General features: G+C 46.6%; 1 protein-coding gene across 1 annotated transcript; it reads left to right on the top strand.

Annotated features, from left to right (window-relative positions):
* The first annotated feature begins 108 nt into the window (after positions 1-108).
* On the top strand, positions 109-11,574 carry MAU2 (MAU2 sister chromatid cohesion factor). Its single transcript, XM_090126086.1, has 19 exons — positions 109-554; positions 633-650; positions 820-885; positions 1,413-1,508; positions 2,566-2,660; positions 3,144-3,171; positions 3,567-3,722; positions 3,865-4,011; positions 4,473-4,563; positions 4,876-4,979; positions 5,942-6,019; positions 6,456-6,521; positions 6,798-6,881; positions 7,238-7,287; positions 7,522-7,599; positions 8,029-8,140; positions 8,706-8,796; positions 10,166-10,293; positions 11,314-11,574. The coding sequence occupies exons 1-19, from the start codon at positions 129-131 to the stop codon at positions 11,386-11,388; spliced, it is 1,989 nt and encodes a 662-aa protein (XP_089982212.1). The 5' UTR covers positions 109-128; the 3' UTR covers positions 11,389-11,574.
* Positions 11,575-14,360: the final 2,786 nt, after the last annotated feature.

The raw sequence follows: 14,360 nt of genomic DNA, 5'->3' as shown, positions 1-14,360 counted from the left end.
CGTTACGTCACTTCCGCCCCGCCCTCGGCGGACTGCAGTTCCCGTCGCCCCCCGCGCGCGCCGCTCCCGCCCCCCCGGCCCGCCCCTTCCTCCCCCCCCCCCGCCCGTGTTGTCGCGGCGGCCCTGAGATGGCGGCGGTGGCGGCGGGCGCGGCGGGCGGAGCGGCCCCTCAGCAGCAGCCGCCTCCACAGCAGCAGCCTCAGCCGGCGGCGGGCGGCGCCGCGGGCTCCGGGGAGGCGGGGGGCGGCGGAGGGGGCGCGGGCGGAGGAGGAGGCGGCGGCGCGGGGGGAGCTGGGCCCGGCCCGGGGTCGGGGTCGGGCGGCGGTGCGGCCGGGGGCGGGGGGGAGTCGTGGTACCTGGCGCTGCTGGGCCTGGCCGAGCACTTCCGCACCTCCAGCCCGCCCAAGGTCCGGCTGTGCGTGCACTGCCTGCAGGCCGTGCTGCCCCGCAAGCCCCCGGCCCGCATGGAGGCCCGCACGCACCTCCAGCTCGGCTCCGTGCTCTACCACCACACCCGGAACGGGGAGCAGGCCCGGGGGCACCTGGAGAAAGCGGTGAGCGGGGGGGGGGCCGCGGGGGGCGGGGCGCTGCGGGGCGCCGAGCGCAGAGCTGAGCGCCGTGTTCTCTTGCAGTGGCTGATCTCGCAGCAGGTATCCTTTGCTGCCCGCCCGAAGTCGTCCCCGATGAGGCCCGGCGCTGGGACGGGGAGCGAGTCCGAGTCGTTTAACGTCCCGCCTTCTTAACGCGTGTGTTGCAGTAAGGACTGGGGGTGCCGCGGCGGTGTTGCTTTGAGTTTTTACTTAACTCAGATGTTGTCAGATCCCGCAGTTTGAGGACGTGAAGTTCGAGGCAGCCAGCCTGCTGTCCGAGCTGTACTGCCAGGAGGTGAGTGCTGCGATGCTGCTGGAGGCGGCCCGGGGCTCCGTCTGCTGCTGCCGCTGCCGGCTTTGCTCTCCGTGCGGGGTGCGGCTGTTATCGAAGGGGTTTGCCGGCTGTATCCTGGGCTGCATCGATGGAGAAGTGGCAGCGGGACGAGGGAGGGGTTGTTGTCCCCCCTCTGCTCTGCCCTCGTGTGGCCCCACCTGGAATACTGCATCGGCTTCTGTGTCTTCAGCTCGGGGAAGCCGTGGGCCTTTTGTAACACGAGGGTGATCCGAGGGCCTCTCCTGCAGAGGCAGTGCTGGGAATATTGGAATAGTCGTCAAGGAAGCAAAATAACTGATGCCTTTGAGGAGACTTATTGTTGTGTGGTCTTGCATATGAAAAGCTTACTTAGGTTACTTTTTCTATTTTAAGTTTCCTGACTTGTGAGGCTTTGGTTGAGGATCAGCACAGGACGCATCTTGTTCAGAAGGCCAGAAGTGCTCAGGGCCTGGCTCTTGTTTTGACTTGGGTGTGTGTTTCTGTTTCAGAACTCGGTGGACACAGCAAAGCCTCTGCTACGCAAGGCCATCCAGATCTCACAGCAGACTCCATACTGGCACTGTAGGCTGCTTTTCCAACTTGCAGTGAGTGATGTTCTGTTGCTAATTGGGAGTACTGCGTAGCACTGTGGCTGTAGAAATGGCTGGAAAACTGTGTTATGTGAAAGATCTTGGACACCTCTTTGTGAGGTCCTTCACATAACACAGATGTTGTGATTCTTTATTTTTTCCAGTTATCAATATCAGTGGAGAGACAGATTTGAGGGATTTAATTGTTCTTTTGAGGTACTCTGTGAAAAAAGGGTTGGCTAGCAAGCAGTTTTGTCTTTAATGACTGTCTTAAGTCACCTGTACTTGTGTTTCCCCTTTCCTGACGAGCTTAAACAAGCAGACCAACTTCCTTGAAAAGGAACTGCTGAGCTCCTTTATGTAGTTTGGGAACGCTGAACTGTGCAGAGCCTTTCCTATCGATTAAAGGACAAATGTTTGCTTTGCAATGAGTTAATGCCTGAGTACTCACAAGAAGCTTAAATGTTTTTTTCTCGGCGCCTCCCACTGAATAGGATCCTTTCTTGGAGCTTGACATTCTTTGCTGATTTCTTTTCTGTGTGGTATTTCCTTTCTGGCTTTTGCTTGACCACAAGGGTCTGTATGTCTCACTGCCTCAGTGCGTGTTCTTCTGCACTTGTGTGGCTTTCTACCTGAGTCTGGAAAACATCTGAAATTTGGGAGGCTGGAGGGGAGGGAAGGGTGCTTTGCAGGCTGTGCCATCCCTTCCTCATCACCTGAATTGTGCATTGCAGAATTCTTCTGCTCCTCCTGCTGGGGAGCACTCCTCATGCAACTGTCTGAGGTTGGTTATGTCTGAATTGATCCTGTCTGCTCTGCACGTGCTCTCAGTAAATTATAACAACTTTGGGATATGAAACCTGGCTGAGAAATTCCTTCTGAACTGATGCAGGCTTTTTCTGGAGAATGCAAAGTGCTCCTGGAAAATCAGTCCAGAATGAGACAAAGTAATTAATGTGTCAGTTTAGCAGTTATTGTGTGTAAAACAAAGAAGTAATGACATTAAAAAAAAAAAAAGGATTATTAAATTCATTAAGGAACACTGACCTTTTTTGGCCTTTTTTCATTTCAGCAACTACATACCCTTGAAAAAGATTTGGTATCTGCATGTGACCTTTTGGGAGTGGGAGCAGAGTATGCCCGGGTGGTGGGGTCAGAGTATACCAGGTGAGTTCCACACAGCTTTGGTTTTTTCCTTCTCTCAAAAAATATTTTGGATTGTTCTTATTTGGACGTGTTCTACTACCTTCTCCTCTTCTGTTCTATGTCTAATTAAATGAGAGATGTGGCCTCTGTTTGCCACGTGGGTTTTACAGGCAAACCAATATTTCTGAGTGCTCTCTTAGATCTGAAAGTTTGTTCAGCTCTTTAATTTTCCTATGAATGCTAAGACACGGGGTGTTGTTGTTGTTGTTGTTTTCCATACTGAACTTTGTTTGTTGTCTTTATCAGCAAAAGATTTTCCATTAGCCTTGCTTTGACCTTAGCAGCTATTGCAGCTGGGATGGTCTGAATGGGCACAAAGCTGAGAGGTTGGGTTTGTGGTTCCTGGTGCTGGGATCAGACCTCTCCATCTAGCTTTTAAACGTGCTTTATTGGGGGGTATCTTGTGTTTCCTTTGGATTGTGACCTTATTTTGCTTCATTTCAGAGCGCTGTTTCTGCTAAGCAAGGGAATGGTGAGTTGGATGTACTTTGAAATTTTTAACTAGTGTGATACAAGCTAGAAGAGAATGTAACTTATGTGAACATCAGTTGGTTATTTTAAGGTATTATCCGTGCTCTGTATATTCAGTTCATGTCAGCACAGAATTGAATGGGCCCAGCCTCAAGTCTGCAGGATTCTTGTGGCATTCTTGTGAATGAGTTCCTCTGCTTCCTGTTATAAATGATGACAAATATGTGGTTTCTAACTGAATTGTCATTGGAACCCTTGGAATTAAGGATGAAAAAACTGCTTTTGCAAATAGAGGCCTTTGAGTCTAGTTTTATTTGAAATAATGGTTCAGTGTTACTTTGGTCTTTGAGCATCTGAACTGCCAAGCACAAAATTGACTTGTGTTTTGAATTACAGCTCCTTCTGATGGAACGGAAGCTGCAGGAGGTGCACCCTCTCCTTACACTGTGTGGGCAGATAGTTGAAAATTGGCAAGGAAACCCCATCCAGAAGGAGTCGTTGCGTGTGTTCTTCTTAGTCCTGCAGGTCACACATTACCTGGATGCTGGGCAGGTGCGTGCAGTCTGCAAGAGCTGGGCCTAACTTGAGTTCATGAGCGTGTGGATAATTTGTTGCTTGGCAAGTTTTCTCAGCTAAGTAAGTGTTCAGGTGACTGGGATGCAGCGCTGTGTCTGAAGTGCATCATTTTGTGCAGGTGAAGAGTGTGAAGCCGTGTCTGAAGCAGCTTCAGCAGTGCATTCAGACCATATCCACGCTACATGATGATGAGATTCTGCCCAGCAACCCTGCGGATCTCTTTCACTGGCTGCCCAAGGAACACATGTGTGTGCTTGTCTACTTGGTGAGCAGTTCTTTTTTACTTAATGCATATTGCTGATTAATGAGGAATTGCTTAAAAGTGGTCTAAAACCAGCAGTGATTGATTCTGCAAACCACATGCTGCTTTGCATTGCGCTGACAGTTTGATTCTGACACAGCATCTGTGAGAAAATTGCTTTCCGTGACGTCAGTGTTTGAAAAGACTGTGTGAGAAAACTGGGAACTGGAATAAAGCTTCATTAATATCAAGTCAGATAATTCTAAGGGAAGGTTTGGTTCTATGCTGGCTTATTTTTATCAACAGAAGAGCAGTCTTGTCTTCACGTTCCTGAAATTGATTGCCCCACTTCTTGCATGTGTTTTTGTTCTTAATTGATATAAAACCCTAGCTTAAAATGATGAGTGCCTGAGGAGTTGTGTGAACGCTCAGACCTTTCCTCTGCGAAGGAAATGTTTTGTAATCTTTCCTGTGTCCTCTGGCAGGTGACAGTGATGCATTCCATGCAAGCAGGGTACCTGGAGAAGGCTCAGAAGTACACAGACAAAGCACTCATGCAGCTAGAGAAGCTAAAAAGTAAGTGTGAGAATGAGAATTTGGCTGATGCTGCAAGATTCCATTACTTGTTGCTAATTTAAATTAAAAAAGAAACCAATGGACCTTTCCAGCTCACTGGGATGGCCTTTCTGTCTGTTTCTTCTGCATCTAAGAACTGTGCTGGGTGGTCACTTCGATTTTCTGAATGCAGAAATTTGAATTTGCACAAAAAGCTCCTTGTGCTGAGCCACCTGCACTAGGAAGCTGGCTGGGTGCAGGAGGGTCTGTGTGCCGTGGGTGTTGGTATTGCATTAACTAAACTTACCAGATTCCCTTTGATTCCTTTTTCAGTGTTGGACTGCAGTCCTATCTTGTCATCTTTCCAAGTTATTTTGTTGGAACACATTATCATGTGTCGGCTTGTCACAGGACACAAAGCCACAGCATTGCAGGAGGTAAACACAGGCTTCAACCATTTCCTTAGCTGGGGATGCGTGCAGTAATAACTTGTAAAATTGTGTTTCAAGAAGGATTGTTGGGCTCAGATGGGGGTTCCAGCAGTGCTAAGCTAATAAACACCATCAGGCCTGATGGCACTTGGGAATTAGCCACCTCTTAATTTGTTTCATTTACCAAAACTTTGGAATTGCTGGTGGAGCTGACAAGTACTGTGCAGTGGCAAGAAGTGGTCCCTTCTTCCTGGTCACAATTGATTTGGTGTCTTTTCCCTCCATTCATGGCTGAGAGCAGCTCTTAACTCTTCCCCTTTCACTTCCTTGTAGTGTTCCTGTCCTGTTCTTCTCTGTCTTTAAGGTTCTCTGACTTTCTGTCCTTTCTTCCTCTTAAATAATTCAGGGAGAAAAAAGGAGGGGGACAGAGTTCTCTAATGCAAGAGTACACTGCACTTTTTTTCTGTTCTCCTAAGCGTTTTTAATTCCTGTCTGCCCCTTATTCATAGGATACGCTGCTGCATCATCTCAGCCTCTGTTGTCAGCCTTCACATGAATGTGTTTGGGGGAAAAAGAGTAGTGCTGGGCTCTCGGTGCTCCTCGCAGGCACATTCCCTCTGGAAGAGTTTAATTCCAGCTTTTCTGTTGTGGGTCAGCACAGAATCTGAGCATTTCCGAGCAGATCTGGTATTTGTTTGCAGGTGGTGCCACCGTATGGCAGAGCTGCAGCAAAGCAGATCCTTCCAAACCAGTTCCTGTGTGTGTGTGAGTGTGGGAGGAGCATGCACAGAGCAGCACATCCTTCAGCCCAAGGCACAGCTGGCTCTGCCATCACTGAAGAGCAGCACTGGGTCCTGGAAGCACTCACTGCAGCTTACCAAGTGCTGTGTGTGGTGCAGTTAGCTGGATAGAGGGCATGCATCAAAACAGAGAAAAATACCTGAAATAGATTGTTTTTTTCCTAACAGATCTCACAAGTCTGCCAGCTCTGCCAGCAGTCTCCCAGGCTGTTTTCTAATCATGCTGCCCAGCTGCACACTCTGTTAGTAAGTGTCTGTGATGAGAGGTAAACTTGTGACTCTTTGAGGACTCTGCGTTGAACAGTCACCAGTAATGAGGTCACAGTGATGCAGACAGCAGAATTTCCTGCTGAGCAATGGAGTTTGCTTTGCTGTTCGCCCGTCCTGCTGTGGGGACTCACAGCCAGCTCTGCTGTCAGAGTCTAAAATCCCCTTTTAAAGTGTCCTGTGCCATGATAACTGGTACACAGTGTAAATACACAGGATATGCACTGTGTTTTTGAGACCATGTTGTGGGAACTGGGTGTGGGGACGAATATAAGTAGCATTGCTACTTGAAAGTTGTAAGAAATTAAGAGCCTTTTTTCAGCCAAATATGCTGATTTCTGTGCATGGTCGCCTTCTTGGCATTCTGGGCTTGGAACAATGTGCTGTTACCTTAACAACATCGTGTCTTCTACAGGGGCTCTACTGCATTTCTGTTAATTGCATGGACAATGCAGAAGCACAGTTTACTACAGCACTGAGGGTAAGGTTTTCCTTCTCACAGTATTCACTGTGGTGGCTGGGCTTGTGATTGTGTGGGGCACCAGATAGGTGAGGCTGAAAGTCTAAAGACTGTCTGTATTAGTTGCATTAGTTCAGATTTTCCTCTGCTGAACAGAGTTCAGGTCAGGAGAATTTGTAGCACAGGCATCAAATCTGAGCATTTTCTTTCTTTTTATGAATATTAAAGATGGGTTGAACTAATTCTGGGTTAGGCAATGAAGTATTTTGACTGTGCTGTTGGTGTGCTTTGTTTTAGCTCACTACACACCAGGAGCTGTGGGCATTCATTGTGACAAACTTGGCCAGTGTGTACATCAGGGAAGGCAACCGGCACCAGGAGGTGAGCACTCACTGCACCCTGCCTGCAGCTCTGCAAAAGTTACCCTTCTTTGCACAGTTCATTACTGGTTTGGACTAAGTAACGAATCTGAGACAGCATTTGGGTCTGGAGCAGTTCAGTTAAATGACTGCTAAGGATTTTCTGAGGAAGCATTAACAGTTTATAGTAACTTTTATAAAGTTTAAAAAGTCATCTTTTGTATAAAACTCGATTCTAGGACCAGAATGGATGTTTTCTGTGTGTTTGTAGTGACTTGAATGTGTTGATGTGATGTGCACCTTGTGTCAGATTCTATACCATCAGCTGTATATATGTCAGAAGCACTGATTATCTTTTTTCCCCCTCTCACTTTGTAGCTTTACAGCTTATTGGAAAGGATAAATCCAGACCACAATTTTCCTGTGAGGTGAGAGTTCCAGAAACTGTGCTGATGTTGCACTGGTGATGGTAATACTGGTTTTGTATTGGGCTTTATTCAAAGAAAACAGAATAATCCTCTTCTTTTCAAGGTAGAAGCTCTGACTGTCTGTTAAATGTAATGTTTTGTGCAGAGGTTTGGTTATGGGGGAGATCTCTCACAGTGTGCCTGTGCTGTTTGTCACTGCAGTCCCTCAGTGTCAATGTTCTGCTTTGTTTGTAGCTCCCACTGCCTTCGAGCAGCAGCTTTCTACATCCGAGGTCTGTTCTCCTTCTTCCAAGGAAGATACAACGAGGCAAAGTGAGTACAAAGCACTGCACCTGGAAGGTGGGGAGAAGGAAAAACCAGATCAGGATTTAAACTCAACGTGAAAACTCAGAGGCTTTGCTTTCCAACCTCCTGGGTTCCCTGTGGGTTTAGCCAACCTTCTGTTTCGCTTGAGGCAAAGACTGTTTTACATCTCTTTTGCTCTGAGTAATACTTGTGCGGTGTTCTGCAGTGGCCCATCTGAAAGAAAGGCTTTTCAAAGGGGGATATGTTAAAATCCTTCTTGCTGAATGAGAGGTGAGGTTTGGGGATGAAGCGTTTTGTGCTTTAAAGTCACCTGCAGCACGTATTTATTCCTCGTAGTTGCTGATGGGGTTCGTTGGGTTCTTAATGACATTTCTTAAAAACATCAGGGAAAGTAGATTTTGGTTCAATGTTTCTTGTTGTGCTCTGTGTTGGCAGGAGGTTTTTGCGAGAGACGCTGAAAATGTCAAATGCAGAAGATTTGAATCGATTAACAGCATGTTCCCTCGTGCTCCTGGGCCATATATTCTACGTGTTAGGGAATCACAGGGTAAGCCTTCATGTGTCTGCTGTTACCGTGTGTTTGACTATTGATTTGCCAGAGCAAACTGGGGGGCTTCCTCAAGTTGTGTTTAGGAGTGTTTGTATGGAGGTGCCCCACTGAGAGCTGGCAGGATACTACACCATTTGTGCACGCTGAGCAACACTCTTTAACAGAGCAGTATTGACTCCTATTGTAGAGATGGGTGCTTCTGTAATGCCTGAAATCACTCAGGGGAAACAAAGGAACAGAATTAAGGACAAGTAACGTCATGCAGTGGGATTGTTTGGAAGGAATTGTGCTGCGAGCTCTTCTGAATTTTCATCATATGCCAGAATGTGTGAAATATTTCTATTATCTTGCACGGTACAGACACCATAATTCCTAGGACAGCAAAATTCCAGACAGCTTTAGATGATATGTTTGGGTTATTGTCCCATTAAGCATTTCAGCTTGCTAGCTAGCAGTTAAATTAGGCAAAATTTCTGTCTCAAATTCAGCATCTCTTCGATATATTACGTATTTGCAAGGGGAAAAAAATACATCTTTGATGTTGATGTCTGCTCTTCACCAGGAAAGTAATAATATGGTAGTGCCAGCCATGCAGCTTGCAAGCAAGATCCCAGATATGTCTGTGCAGCTGTGGTCTTCAGCTCTGCTGAGAGGTAAGTGAGGAAAATGTGCTTAAAAGTGGCAAAGAAGCATTGCTGCTCAACGGGGGTCGGTATGGGGGGTGCCCATCATGCAGACTGAGTGCCTGGCTGTGCAGAATACTGCGATTGCATGGGAAAGACTCCAGGTCACAGCCATGCAGCATTCATGCTGTTGTTGCAGGGCTTTGCTCTGACTGCAGCTCTCACTGTAGTAAACATTTTATTAAGCTTTGCTTCTACTTGGGGGCCTTAATAAATACAAGAGACTGCTATATCACTCATACATAAATATTGTTTAATCTGACTTACACGGGCCCCAGGATGCTTTGTTCAAATATTGACTAGCTTCTTGGCAGACTGTCAGCGTTAATGCTGCAATTGATTTGCTTTCAGTAGAAAATAAAGCAGTAACTCTGCCCCTTTTCCAAGAACTCACCCCACACTTTCAGTTTCTATTAAGCTGTCGTGTTTGCTGTAAGCATGGTGCTGTAAACCAAGCACAGGGCCAGGCTTATGTTCTGCTTTGCTACCGCCTTTGCTGCAAAACTGCTTCTAGGCAATTGAAATAACTTCTCTCCTTCATTTCCAAGTGGTGGTTGACATACAAAACGTGCCAGTAATAATGATGAATCTGCTGTAGATGAAAGGCTGTCCCTTGTTCTGCTCCTGTCACGGAGGCACCATTCCCATTCTGCTTTGGTTTTTCTAAGAGCTTTCCCATGGAACTGATAGATTCTCTTTTGAAGAAGAGGTGCCCCATCAGGAGCAGTGGAATGCCAGCACTTGTTCACCTACAGGAGCCGTGTGTCTCAGCCCTCACCTCTATGCTGCTTATCCCTGTTAGCTAAATTGCAATGCTTAGTGTGTTAGCAGTCTGAAATCTGGCTGAGCAAACCTCACAGGAAACAAGACAGTAGAATCTCTGTTGGGGATGGGCAGAGTAGCAGGCTGTGAGGGCCTGAAAGCAAAGGGGAACGAGGAGGGAAAATAACTGAACTGCTGCTGTGAGGTGTGTGCTAGCAAAGCTTGGTGACAGACTGGTGAGCCCTCGTTCCCACTAGATGGTGCCAGATCATAGGGAGTGAGTGCCTGCAGCACGGGGGCTCTGCTGGGTGAGGAGGTGCTTTCCTCCTTGCCCAATTAGTATGTTATTTTAATGATTGGAAACTAAAATAACATCAGATCCTGCAGTGTGTGCTGCCAGGCCTGTTGGAATAAGGAAGAGCTTGGGTTCTTTATTTGCCCCTGCCTGTTCTGAGTGGGCTGGCCTTGATGTGTACTGGCAGTTTAAATCATTCATTCATTACTATAGGGAAGAGTCGTGTCAGATGAAAGTATGAACAGTGGTTCTCAGTGAGCAAATGAAGCTCTTGTCTTTCAGACCTGAATAAAGCCTGTGGAAATGCAATGGATGCACACGAGGCAGCACAGATGCATCAGAACTTCTCACAGCAGCTCCTCCAGGACCACATTGAAGCGTGCAGTCTTCCAGAACACAATTTAATCACGGTAAGCAATCTTCATCTTCTGGTTATGAGCACTCTTGAAGGCAGGACAACGTGCTTTGCTTTCCTTTGATATCCCTCTGAGGTCTTTGTTTCCTACAATGGTTTTATTAGCACTCCAGAACTTTCTTTTAATGCCTTTTGTAGCTGGTAGCCACTTCATTTTGGTGACAGCTGCTACTTTTGAAAGAAAATTAATGTATACTCAGATTTCATTTTAATGTTTAGATCCCTTCTTCTGGGCAGTGCTTTGAGCACTGCTATCTATAAATTGAATTTCCAGTTAATGACGTTTGATGTCTGTATAGCTGCTACCTTAAGGGGTTCCTATTTTGGACTTCTCACTTTTAACATTGTTTAAAAATACCAAAGTGCTCTGTTATGCTGGAATTCAGCAAGGGTGAAAGATGATCCATTCTTTTAGACCGAAATAACATCCAATTGTGAATTTGGGATGCAAGGAAACCTGACATCTTTTCCCAACATTCCCTTTGTGGGAGGAAAAAAAAGGCTTGTCAGGAAGAAGCTGATTGCTTTGGCTGCAGAGAGATCGTGAGACCCACGTGTGCTGTGCAGCCCATGTTGGTGATGCCCACAGCCTGTCCCCCTGAGCTCCGTGCTCTGCTGACTTTGTTTGCCATTGCTGGCTTATGCGTAATCCATGCTAGATTAAAAATATGGAGGTGGAAGAGGATTAAAAACCACGAAATCTGCCTAGTTCAGGAGATTTTGATAAATTTGAGAGGAAAGCATGAAACGGGTGAGAACCAGAGGCTTTATTCACTCTGGAAACAGCTGCAGTGTAGAACGGGCTCAGAAGCATCTAAATTGAGGTCTGTCATTCGTGCGAGTCACAGTTTCCCCTGCTCCATGTGTGTGACAGAGTCAAACCTGATGCTCAGCTTGCCATGAAATCAGTAATGATCTCAATGTGTGTGGGCAGCTCCTTCCTCTGGCCTTGCTGCTGCTCCTCCCTTTCCCAGGTCGTGGCTGGAGGATTTTCATGCTGTTTGTTATCTTGCAGTGGACAGACGGACCACCTCCCGTACAGTTCCAGGCACAGAACGGACCCACCACCAGCCTGGCCAGTCTCCTGTGAAACACAATCAGGACAGTGCGTTCAATAAGAAACAAACAAACAAAAAAGCCAAAAAAAAAAAAAAAAAGAAAAAGAAAAGGAGAAAAACTCATTGCAAAATCTTTTCTTCAAAGAAAAGGCAGCAAATTCCTCTTCTAGCGAGGGCCTTGTAGGAAATTGCATAAAGACAACATACATTTCATAGACTTGCAAAGTGAGAAGGGCATTTTGAGCTACTTTTACATAACGTGTGTGAATATACAGCTAGAGTGTATATACCTACTGGTTTTAATCTGTTTTCCTCTTACTGAGAAGTAAGGTTTAGTCCAAAGGACACTCGTTCCTTAAGCTGTTAGACTTGGTTTTTAATTTGTCACAGAGAGTTGAGAGGACTTGCACAGTTTGGAATACCAGTTGTATTCTAAATGCTCAGACCTTCCCTGAGTTACAATGCATGCCAGTTTTAACGTCTTCTGTGCCCTTCCACTCCTGGGATCAACGGGATTCAATCCTGACTGGTTGTAAGGTGCCCTAAAGTTCTGCATTTAGCTTCTGAGGTGATGTTCTCATTGTGTGCGAGTCGCCTTGCAGTGCTGAGGGCGGTGGGATGTGGGTGTCACTTCCTTGGGATGAGCAGAGTTGCAGATCCCACAGCACTGGGGCTGTCAGTGTGTGACAGTCTGTGCCACCACTGTCCCCACGAGGGTCTCCCTTCCGTGTCCCTGCACTGCTGGTGAGGCACAACCAGAACTGCAGCTCTCTCCATCTCCGCTGTTTTGTAGCAATTTGTACCAGAGGAAGAGGTTTCTTCTCATTTTGGCCCAGCTTTTAGCATCCTGCAGCCTCACCGAGGCAAGGCAGCGTCTGTGCCTTAACAATTTCTACCAATGATTGCAGTGAGGGTTCAGCTCAGCGAGGTGGTTGAAGGTAGTTCCCATAGAAGCAAGAAGGTTGCACTTAGCAAAAGAAGTATTTCCATGTTAGCCTCTGTTTTATTTCCCTTTTTTGAGCTCCTTAGTCTCCCCGTGCCTCTGCAGCTGTCCTGAAGCAGGATAAGCATGGCCCAAATTCCTTCTGTAGGAAACACTACAGAAGTTGTCAATCCCATGGAGCCGTGCCAGGCTGCTGCAGTGCAGTGCAACCTTACAGGGTTCCAAGGGTCAAATAAAGGTGGGTTGTTTTTTTTTTCCCTCTCCTGGTAGTTCTGCATATTTATCACCCAGTTGAAAAAGGGAAGGGGAAAGGAATCTGTTAGCAGAGTTCCTTTGGTAGGTCTGTGTGCTTTTTTGGAGAGAGAAAGTGTTTGACCCCTCAAGGAAGACAGAACCCTGTTTCTAATGGTCCTCCTTTTGGAAAACCCTTCCCCTTGTCAAGCAACAGCAAACACAGACATGTTTTGTAATTCAAACCCTTTGGTTTTAACCACTGAATGACATAAAAGGGACACATCCCCTCAATGGGGTTTTATGCTCATCCTTCTGGACGTGCAGTGCAGATTCAGATCCTGTTTTCAGACAGTTGCTCCTGCAGAAGCTGTGTGTGTTTCAGGCCTTGTCAAATCTCCAGTAGGGAAAACATGTCCTCAGTATCACTGTAAGGAGAGTATTATTGGGGTTGCAGAAGGAAGTTGAGTGCTATTTTGAAGTCTATTTTATTCCCTCAAAACTCCAAAAAGAAGGGAAGCTGTGAGGTTTGTGAGCTGCAAGGATACATCAGACGCAGGGAAGGGCTGTGCAGATGGAAGCTGCTGCTGCTCGTCATGCTGTTGGTTGGGATGGAGTGTTCCCTGTCTGCCATCCACCTGAAGTTCAGCTCCTGTGAGGTGCGAGGAACGGCTGCAGCTGTGCAAGTCAGCACTCATGTGCTTTAATGTTTCCCACAGTCCCGTTCAGATGATACAGACTCTTTGTTTTCACTCTGCCACCCAATCTGAGGCTGTTGCTTACCTGATAGACGCCCGTGGCAACTGCAATAAGTGGCTTTAAAAGTCGGCCAGAAAAGTGCTGCTTCTATAAGGCAATATTTAAAAAATTACCCCAACTGTAGAGAGCTGTGGTTCAGGCTGAAGTCAAGAAGAGATTTTGCAGCAGAAAAGGTCCTCTGGTGCCACGCGGGAGCTGCATCTCCTGCCCTCACCCTCCTCGGGGAGCTGCGTCGCTGAGGACTGCGATTTCTGGCTCCTCATCACACGAACCAAACTGCTCACAGCTCAAATCCCTGCTGATGCTCTCAGGAGGGAATGGAGGCCTGGAGGGAGCGGCCGTCTGCTCGCATCTGATGTCAGCACGCTCGAGTTCTCAGCAGAAGCGCTGCCTGCATGCGGCGGCTGGATTTGTCATGGCAGGAGGAAGGAGGTGGGACCCCAGTCTGTGACACGCCAGCTTCGCCCATGCTTTGCTTCGTGCAGAATGGAACTCAGGTGCAGTGGTTGAGCTGAGGTGCTGCATCACAGAGCTGCCCTCGGCCTTTTCCCCATCACACACTATCAAAAGTCGTGTAAATTTGGAAATAGCTCGGTGATTTTCTATCTCTGAAATTCAAGTGTACATTTGTTACAATGTACAGTGCTTTTTAACTACGCTTGTATATTAAATTATTTAATAGTTTTTGCTTTTCAGTATCTTTTGTATGTAGCAGAGATTAAAACAAGGACCTCGAAACTGAAGTTCTTCCTAATTTTTGGATGCGGATGTAAAGCTGAACAGAAAACCAGAAGTTTACAGTTTACAAACAACCTTCTGTTAATTGCTCGGTCTGTCTGACTCCATTTGAACAATGTATTTCTAATCTTTCTTGTCCGATCATTTAATTCTCAAAACAAACACGAAGTCTTTTATGAACTTCTAAAAAAAAAAAATTATTCTTTTAAAGATGTAATTTAGGAAACTGTACAGTTTTTCTCTGGTATTTTTAAATGAGTAGCAAGAACTTAAACAAACATCTAATCGCCGTTTTGTAGATAGTGTAAAAACTTATATATGTATAGAGAATGC

The sequence above is a fragment of the Phasianus colchicus genome, chromosome 28 (assembly GCF_987193195.1).
Source record: "Phasianus colchicus chromosome 28, bPhaCol1.hap1.1, whole genome shotgun sequence".
Lineage (NCBI taxonomy): Eukaryota > Metazoa > Chordata > Aves > Galliformes > Phasianidae > Phasianus > Phasianus colchicus.
This window is presented reverse-complemented; position numbering and strand designations above follow the sequence as displayed.